At 44.8% G+C, this 10,379-nt stretch overlaps 1 protein-coding gene across 1 annotated transcript; it reads right to left on the minus strand.

Moving 5' to 3' along the window:
- Positions 1-1,452: 1,452 nt before the first annotated feature.
- LOC310942020 (prickle-like protein 1) lies at positions 1,453-8,338 on the minus strand (the record flags this gene model as incomplete). Its single annotated transcript, XM_083907291.1, has 7 exons — positions 8,144-8,338; positions 6,864-6,977; positions 5,701-5,838; positions 3,876-4,079; positions 3,599-3,785; positions 2,507-3,493; positions 1,453-2,414 (listed from the first exon to the last, which is right to left on the minus strand). Exons 1-7 carry the CDS (start codon positions 8,327-8,329, stop codon positions 1,453-1,455), a joined length of 2,778 nt encoding a protein of 925 aa, XP_083763417.1. The 5' UTR covers positions 8,330-8,338.
- Between the last annotated feature and the right edge of the window lie 2,041 nt (positions 8,339-10,379).

The following is a 10,379-nucleotide window of genomic DNA, read 5'->3' on the forward strand; positions in this document are numbered from 1 at the left end:
CCCGTTTGCAAGGTGTTCAATGTAAAATAGGTTTTTCTGTCAAATGTTGACAAAGATACATTTTGTTTATTTAAAAAGTGACTTATCTCATGACACATTAGAAATTGTGAATATGGGTATAACATTCTTTTACCTGATTTTTTTTTTTTTTTTTTGGCATGATCTCTTTTTTTGTAAAGAAATCCAGATTTTGTAATATTGACTGTGTTTTTCTTTATTTTGTAGCAGTCAAATATGACTTGATGCTGCTAAATTTGCAACAGTTCAACATCCTTGTATAAATTCGTACTGTTAAGAAAGCCCAGGTTGTCTCATTTTGCTTTTCACGGTTTCTGTCCTTCATAAAAATGTGCACAAAGCTTTTTTTTTTAATATTATTTTTGATTACATGGAGACGAAGCTTTGCACAAATAAATGTCTCTGAAGGTCTTACTACACATTCTTTTGGTTACTGTTTTTGTCATTAATTATCACTATCGCAGCCCTTATTTGTAAATATGTGTGCAACGGGCTCCCTCGTCCACAATATTTAAAAGACATGACAAAAAAAAAGAAATGAGTCAAAACTTTCTTTGTTTTAGCTTTGGGGAAGAGTATTTATTACATCACAAAGCATTCAGCTGGTTATGTCTGAGCAAGGGTAGTGAACAGCTGGTGTAGAAAATAAAGACAATGGGCGGCAACTGCTGCATTTTTCATATACAGACCAACAGTGAGCATTGTGGAATATACATTAAACTAGACTGTTACCGAGTATAATGGCACTTTTATTTACTGTGGCGGACACAGTTCATGAAGTGGCATCTTCTTTTATTTCTCAAAAATATTAAAAGAGGTCTGTTTGTTTAACATAACTGCTATTTTTTATACATCAAAACACTTCAAAAGAAACAAACAAAAAATGTGTATATAAAAATACCAGTATTAAAATCTTAACTTAGTATATACATTATCATTTGTTTTACTAATATGCATTAAATAATTATTTTGGTTAGTTTCTATGTTCTACTTTATCAACCTGTCTATGCAGTGTTGCCATTTCAATGCACACAAAATATATTGCTGCAAAATATTTATGTGAACATTTAAAACTGCATGACAGACGTTGATATGAAAAGAGTTAAATGGCCTAATATCCATCAACACTGACTAATGAAGGGTTTCCAGATGTAGTCCATGCATCATATTAGTGCTAAAATTCAAATAGACCCAGTATCTTGGCCAAACTTTGTACAAAATTTAGTTTCTTTTGGACAGATTTTCACTTAACACTTACAGTTATCTCTTCATTCAGTAGATTGACCTTGTCATGTAGCAAATACACAGTTTATGCAAATGCTATGTTTATTAAACTGCCTTTCTAAACCCAGATTTAACATGTAAACCATCAGAAAAAATATGACACATTCCTTTTTATGTAGTGCAGATTACTATGTAATTACACCCCGACTGTTATGAGATGATGCAGTTTTTGGAGCGGTGGCTCCTTCTGCGACCAGTCTTTGAACCGTGATAGTGTGCAGGAAGGGCCGTGACTCTTGTTGGGAAATCGTCAGCGTAGTATCGCGCGGCCATTCGAGGCTGAGGGATTGGCTGTCCTAAGAAATAGCCCTCCTCCTCTGAGTCCGATGATGAAGAGGAGCAAGTGGAGCACCAGTCGTCCTCTTCTTTACAGAGACCCATGAAATGCTCCACCTGAGGGTCTCTATGCGTCGCACCCTGAAGCATATAGTCAGATCGAGTTTGCGGGAAGGCCTGGGGCAGTCTTTGTGGGGGATGCTGTAACAGCATTGGACCACACTGAGGGTTCACCAGACCCTGCTGCTGCTGCTGGTGCTCATATGGCCTCTGTGCTTTGTCCAGAGGAACCATGTGAAGGTTGTTGTCGGAGCGCGTTTTGCGACTTCTGTGGTGTCGCCCTGGCCTTTGTTGGTGCCGCTTGCTGCGCCCGTGGTGGCTCGACGGGCGGCTTCTCTCTTGGCCTCTGTCGTCGGGACAGTGCGCCCGCCGCTGTGGCCGCTCGCTCATGGGATGCTTTCTAACGCCGACGTCGAACCCGTCGTTATATCCGTTGTCCACCGTGTCGTCTGAGAACTTGACCACCTGGGGAGGCCTGGATTGGGACTTGCTTCTCTTCAGAGCTGGTGCGTGGGCAAAGGAGGTCAGGAGACCTTCAGAATGTGGGGGCAATGAGATAAGACCTCCTGGCATGCCTCCCCTTATTGCCATTGCCATCTCGTTTTCATCTCCCTTCTCCATATTAAGGTTCAAAGAGTTGGTACTGTGGTGACAATGAGATGAATTAAATGTTCCCATGTTGCTCATCTTGTCAGAGTCATCTACCGCGGAAGGATCCTGCATCGCAAGGGTGTAGACTAAGGGTCTGTCCCGGCCATCTCCATCCACTGATGCACCTAAAAAGAGTGAGAGAGAAAAGGAACATTTTTAAATGATCAATACATTAAGGCACATTTTTAAATGATTTAATCAAAACTGGTGTCCTTACCAGTGATATTTGAGAGCGCTAGGGAGTCCATTGAGTCTCCAACACCTTGCTGAGCCTTTCTAAGCTCATCAGCGATGCACTCCAGGGAGTCTTCATACCACTGCCTGGTGTCTGGCCAGAAGGCCTGTCCTCCAGTGCCAGATTGGTCCTGATCCAACTCCAGCTCTTGAATCTTTCTGGCACTCGCTGGACCTGGATGACTCCCATAGGCAGAGTCTCCCAACCCATCCTGGGATTGGGCCCAGTACATTTCGGGCAGGTGCTTCTTACTCATCAGTCCAGGACTATGGCTGTTGCCTCGGGATTGATTGGAAGTCTGGCTCTGAGTGGGACTGGCAGGAGTGGGAGTGGAGGCGGTAACCCCAATGGATGTCGTATCAGGCTTTAGCCAGGGATCAGAGACGCTGATGAGACCGCTTCGATCACTGCTGGGGCTGGGGGATTTTAGAGATGGCTGCTGAAGTTGATGTAACATCCCACGGTCACCAAACTTGAGCAAGAGCTGAGTCATATAGTCCTCGTGCTGGGCCCATTCCTCTGGGTCCTCGTCTCCACAGGCATCCTGCTCCTCGCGCTCCCTCCAGAACCTCTCCTCGATGCCAAGATGAGCCAGCTTACGCCCTACGATATCAACAACATCACCATCTCGCTCACCGTCGCCATGACCAAACTTGTAGTCAAGCGTCGGCACGGTTGGCGGGGGGTTAAACAGCTGCGATTGTCTCCACTGTTCGGCAGGCTTGCTGCTCTTCCCCATACGGACGCTGCGCCGCGATTCACGGGAGCGCGCCGACTGAAAGGCGGAATCTGAAGAGTCGGAGGCGTGGATATCCTCTCCCTGGCTGCAGGCCTTTGAGCAGTAGATGTGACCCTGCTTTGGAAGGAATGGGCAACCCAGCAAGGATGTCTTGCATTGGGCACAACAGAAGCACTGGTCTGTGGCGTGCCAATGCACACCTTCATAAGTCATCTGGGCATGATCGACACCTAGAGGGACAATGATGTGAAAAGAAATAATTGCATCATTAGTTATAGCTCAGGATATTTGTTTCTGGAACCAAAAAATGAGAACTTTCTTCTTTCTTGGCTTACCAATGTTTTCGCCACAGGCCTCACAGTACTCCGCATATAGTGACTCGAAGCAGCCACAGCAATATGGCCGGCCGTCTTTCATGATGTAGCGCTGACCGCCGAGCATTATTTCACACTCAAAACAGGCAAAGTGCTTCATATGCCAGTGACGACCCTCTGCTTCTGTGCACTCATCTGAAAAGATGATCTGAAGGGGAAAAAAAACACATCTCCTGTTAGTTCTGTAAAGATTCGAACACCTTGGTTGATCATTAGTGCTGCTATTACTGCAATTTACCTCGTCACAAGAAGAGCATCGCGGTTTGAGAAGTTCAGAGTGGTGCCTTCCACAGTGGACTTTGCCGTTGTGGTAGAAGTATATCAGATCCACCAGTAGTTCTTGACAGGTGGCACACACAAAGCACGCTGGATGCCAACAGGGGCTCGGCCCCGCTCTGGAGGCAAAAATCGCCATCTCCCCTCCGTTGATGCCTCCAACACACTGGCAATCACAAACACAAACAAAATAACATGACCCATGTGATTTATCAGTCTGGCATCTTGTTGCCATCATCATTATAACCTCGCGTTTGAGACGGACAAATATAGACATGACACTTCATGATGGAAAGGACGCCAGTTTGATACCAGTGACAAATGAAGAATGCGACATAAACAAAAGGCAGATTAAGAAGATGGATATCTCCGAACCTGCCTGGCATAACTACGTGACACATCTTAAAAACTAAAACTCTCATGGGCTGTTCAACTTTGGTATTACATGTCCTTTGGGATTCCATTGGGTGTTGCTGTGGAATTGGTGGTATTTTTGTCCACTAAATACCACAGAATACACTGGCCTTGGCACTCGAGTCGCAAGATTGCAGATCAAAATGCGTCCTTAAACGTGCAATCATGAGTCTTTATATAACCCAGCGCACCTATGAGACAACCCATAGGCAGCAATGGGATCGCATGCCCAGCTGTTAAGCATTATTACCAGCGCGGACAGACTGGAGCCTTGCGTTTTGGGAGGGGGGGGGGGGGGGCGGTGTTGTGTGTCACTGGGATTTACAGCACCAGGAAACTAGAGTCTGACAAAGGCAGCGTGAATGTATGTAAATACATGCGGCTGCCCGTGATGTATCTTTTTCAGAACACGAGCATGTGCAGAATGTTTGCACAAGAGCATGAACGTATGTGTGTGTGTGCGCGTGTGTGTGTGGTGTTCCTATTTGTGTCGTCTTGCATCCCCGTGTTTGCATCTGTGTGAGTGACGACAGGCTTCGTCTGCTTTTTTCTGGGGGAATTAACGTGACAGGCCCAGTCTTGCTGCGGATCCCTGGTGGACGATATGGTTTACGCTCTCTGGTCAGAGGGTGAATTTGCTCCCCGGGAAGCCGCATCTCACTAATATTTATAGTTGAAAGGAAGTTTTTTTTTTCAGAAGTATGACAGAAATCACCGCACTGAGGAAACAAAAAGTTCAGGATTGTTTCGGTTTGTATATTCCTCACAATAATATGTCAAAATGGAGCCCAGATTCCCTCTTCCCCAAGATGCTCAAACTCCCAGAAACAAAATATTTACGCATCGCCTGATCCATAGATCACCATCGGCTGTATACAAGGCCGAGCTGCACGTCGTTACAGCGGCAGAGCGAGGAATCGTCTGCGACATGCGGCGATTTGTTACGACTCTACTCGAGGGTTTACTCATTAACCTGTCCATTACTCAACGTGTCTCGCGCCGAGCTATAAATTGGTGGCAGGAAATTGGCCCCGAATTCCACATTTAGGAACTGGCTTCTCCGTGCGGCATGGGCATCTGCCTCCCAATTTCCCCACTTCCTCTCCTCTCGCCCTAATGACTATGTTTATGCCTGTGATTAAAACCGTCGTATTAGCCAAATCAGGGGGGGGACTGTGCCTCGGGGGGGGGCTTCCATGCACTGGGATGGAACCGGTGGGTGTTAGCCGCGTGGGATATAAATAACTTCAGACCCGCCATTTGGTTTCCGAGCTTACTTTTACGGTTATATGAGCTCTAAATGACGCAGGTGGTCTGTGTGTGTGTGTGTGTATACGCTTGTGCCCTGCTTACTATCCATGTGTTGCACCTACATTTTCACAGCGGGTGTGTTGGAGAGCTCGAGGCAGGATCTTGGGTGTTCCTCTTCCCAGTGCCTCCCTCTTCCTCTGGGCACTGAACATGTGAAGCTCCCGCTTTTCCTCCTCTGTCAGAGTGTGGCAATAACGCACCTGGTGAAGTAAAAAAAAAGTACAGGTCAATGCACAGAGAAGGAATAGATAGCGACGTATACTGTATTGCTTTAAACCAGCAAGTCCGTATAAGGCCTGGTTTGAGGCTAATTCCCCTCAAGTGCTGCGTAGAGAGCATGGCGTGAGCGATACACAAACCCTTCCTCTGTTTTGTTTTTTTTTTTCCAGAGAAGGTGATGATGGTCTCGGATAAAAGACGAAGCCAATCCCCCCCACAAACCAACACTAAACGATTATTCCTCCTAACCACTGTTACGCAAGGAATCCCGAGGGCAGTTTACGTTCTTCAACCACCGACATCTGCCGACAAACATCGTAAAAGCAGTTCGACAGTAATGTGTGCGCGCGCACAAAAGTGCATGCGTGTGTGTTAAGTGCACCCATTGTGTGTCTATGTCTGACAGAGGAGGAGGCCTCTTCTCTTGGGATAACCCCTCAGCCATATCTCCTAATGTAAACTCTATTAACGCAGATGTGAAAGAAGCGCTGGTTTACGCACCATAAAGCTCTAATACAGACGAGGCGGGCATGTGTTTTATTGTCACGGGAGAGATTTTTTTTTTTTTTTTGTCAGACACTTGAGAGAATGTGACCATTGTTCCAGTTTTACTGGCGAGATTGTCTCAGCTTTAGCTCAGTTTGGGCTAATTATCGTTAATTTTTTTTTTTTTGACTTGCCATTATAATCCAATTATGGCTCCAAAACTATACTTTTTTTTTTTTTTTTTCATTTACGTTTAATTTAATGCGCTTTTAAGTATAGTGCTGCCATTTGTTATGGCTACAAGGACACTTTTGTTTACACCGCGAGACATTTTAAGAAACAACTTTTCACTATTCACTACCAAAGATGGCTCTTGTATTTACAGCTAAATACTGTTTTTTGTGCTCACACAAATATTGTACTTGCCAATATTGTTGCTTAAAAAAGCAGCAACTCCTCCTCCGCAGCAGCAGCAACAGCAGACTGTGCTTGTCACTGTCTCAGCCTCATTATCCCTTACCTCGTTGTCATGTGGCGGCAGCTGGTAGAGAAGCTGTCGGATCCTGTGCTTCTCTCCGGGACTGTTGACGTACGGCACCCTGTCCTCTGGCAGACAGGCGAAGTACATCTGGACCTGCAGAGAGAGAGCGAGAGAGAGAGAGAGACGTTTGAATGGACTTCTTGGAAATCTTGTTTGTGTCAGGCATAATATACGTTTAATGCCAAGGAGGATGTTTCTTGTGGTGTATTGTCAAGTATCTTAAACCACACGGTTTAAAGTAGACGTATAACACCCTATTTCTAAAAGTTGACCTAGTTCCCTGGTGTCCTAATGAACATGTTTGTGACATGCCAAAACAGCCCTGTTCAGAACGCTCGGTTTCGATTGCCTGTCTCTTGAAATGCAAATGAGACACTGGAAACTACGTCACTGAGGCTCCGGCAGCTAACAGCAGTTAGCATTTGGAAAATGCGACCATTTGCCGACTGTCTCTTGAAATGCAAATGAGACACTGGAAACTACGTCACTGAGGCTCCGGCAGCTAACAGCAGTTAGCATTTGGAAAATGCGACCATTTGCCGACTCTAGCTGTCATATATAAAATGTATCCACTGGACACGTAAATCCTCTGAGGCTGGAAGTTTGTGTAGAACTCTGTGCTGCACTGTGCACCTGACACTGGAAGTTTGTGAAGAATTTTGTGCTGCACTGTTGTGCACCTGAGGCTGGAAGTTTGTGAAGAATTTTGTGCTGCACTGTTGTGCACCTGAGGCTGGAAGTTTGTGTAGAACTCAGTGCTGTACTGTGTAACGGGGGCTTGAAGTTTGTGTAGAACTCTGTGCTGCCCTGTTGTGCACCTGAGACTGGAAGTTTGTGTAGAACTCAGTGCTGCACTGTTGTGCACCTGAGGCTGGACGTTTGTGTAGAACTCTGTGCTGCACTGTTGTGCACCTGAGGCTGGAAGTTTGTGAAGAATTTTGTGCTGCACTGTTGTGCACCTGAGGCTGGAAGTTTGTGTAGAACTCTGTGCTGCACTGTTGTGCACCTGAGGCTGGAAGTGTGTGTAGAACTCTGTGCTGCACCATGCACCTTAGGGTGGAAGTGTGTGTAGAACTCTGTGCTGCACTGTTGTGCACCTGAGGCTGGAAGTTTGCGTAGAACTCTGTGCTGCACTGTTGTGCAGTTGAGGCTGGAAGTTTGTGTAGACCTCTGTGCTGCACTGTTGTGCACCTGAGGCTGGAAGTGTGTGTAGAACCCTGTGCTGCACTGTACCCCCTGTAACATGCCATGGTCCTCACCTGCTCAGGTCTGAGTCCTGGTGGCACCCAGGCATACTCCTCCAGTGCACACCCGGAGTCATCATCTGAGGTGGAGCTCCTCTGGAAGCCGACTGACACCTTCCCCATCTTTCCCCCAGGTCGGGCGTCCATGTCCTGGCCTCGAGGAGAAGGACACTCCCCTCTTTCGCTACGCTCTAGATTCATCACACGTGGGCGCTGCGAAGAAAAAAAGAAAAAAAAAGGCAGGATTTAGGGATCACAGTTGCATAATATATAGCTTTCTCTTTTTTTCTCCCTAGTCCTTATTGTAATTGCACCCCAAAGCTGTGGGCTGGGCCGCAGGAGTCTCTGCACTCACTGTAAATTCCTCAGCAGTTCCTTTTAATCTGTGTTTCTTAACAAGTCAAGTGCTATGATCTGAGCAAACACATAGACACATCAGCTGGAGGGTGGAAACCAGAAAGGAACCAGAAAGGCAGCAGAAAAGACAACATCATCATCTTTTTTGCACAACACCCAACACCTCAAGTTTATTTCTACGCCATTAGGGCTCCGTGCCACACTTCCTTTTGTTGCTCCACCACAAAATTACACTTGATTAGGCTCCCAAAAATAGTTTGTCCCCATTACAGGAGTCTGCAAACTAACTTGGATGATAAACACTGGAAAATTCTCAGCTCGTCTAATCTCCGTCGCATCGAATGACACATGAACGGCGATCGTTTTTTTTAAAACGTCTGTCTTTAACCCTTTTTATTGAGATTGAGGTCAAATTAGTGAACATACTTGCTGCGGATTACGGTTTTTACGAGGGTACACTGAGTACTTCCAGACAATGCTTTCAGAGCTTTGGCACGATGAAACATCTGTGGCTCTTTGTCCACGGTGCTGCAGAGAACCGACGGTTGAGTAATACAGGTAACATCGTGATTCCAGATGATTCAGTGTATTCAGACTGGTTCGTTTCCCCTTCCTCTTTACAACGCGATAAGAGTTGGACTGTTACATAAATAGGGATTAATCGGTCTGTGTCTCTCCTACCCTCCAGCAGCGGTAGCCTTTCTTATCTCTCTCCAGCCATGTTCTTCTGAGCCTCGTCTGACTGATAACGCCGCGCTCAAAAGGTGTTGAAAGAGCCACTTGTGCTCTTTCAATGCTCCACATGTAAATGTGGAGCATTTACATGTCTGGTGCTCTTTTGACATGTAAATGTGGAGCAGAAAGGGAACTTGTTTGGGTGGAAACGGTCAGAAACTTCACACTGAATGTTCACACCGTGTCTGACGGTCTGACAGGCAAAACTATTAGGCACAATTAAGGCCTTAAATGCTTCTGTTAGTCCACCATTATGTCTTGCGTTACAGCTCCAACTTTGGAGCAGTTACCTACATTTGCTTGTGCCAGGTAATAACAACCAGTTATTGTGGGGGGTTTGCATAAATAATGGCACAAGAAATGTTTGTGGTTAATAAGCCTGAGGTAATTAACAAATACTTAACTGATATAGACTGTTTAGTTATTTGACAACAAAATAATACAACAGCCACCAACCAGTTTATTTATACAGTTTAGTGTGCCCTTATGGCAAATATTAGGGCACTCTTCACTTATAAGATAAATTAACCCTTTAAGGTACACACCAACATTTTTTTTTTATTATCATTATTTTATTTACTTATGATAACAATAACGACAATCAATATATATATATATATATATATATATATATATATGTGTTTTTTAATTTTTTTTATTAGACCCTATAGTATTTTAGATACACGCCTCTACCAAATGGTTAAGATGTCTGTTCATAATAAACCTAGCTTGCATAATTCATACATTCATAAAGTACAACATTCAGAACAAGTCACATTAATTCAGTGTTAGTGAGTTCAAAACTGTGATAATGCGATAAGGCAAACGAAAGGCACCATATGTGGCCAAAGATGGTTACTACACTCAAATTCAAAATACCGAGGTATTTTAGGGTTCGTTTTCTCAACCATTGTAGCTCAGACGTAACTGGCAACCCGTGGTTGCTCGGCAGCTGAGACCCTACTGACGGCAATGGTTGGTAGACGGCGGTAGGTGGCGCCACATAATTTAAAAATTATGGTCTGCAAAATATTAGTTTAATGTCAATATTTTGGCTGTATTGTTGTTGTTGTTGAGTTCAGTTTGTTATATGAACATTGTTCATGAGTCGCTGTGACATATTAGGAGGATTTTATGACCAGTTGCTTAAGATTTATTA

Source organism: Microchirus variegatus, assembly GCF_963457635.1.
Source record: "Microchirus variegatus genome assembly, chromosome: 20".
Taxonomy (NCBI): Eukaryota; Metazoa; Chordata; class Actinopteri; order Pleuronectiformes; family Soleidae; genus Microchirus; species Microchirus variegatus.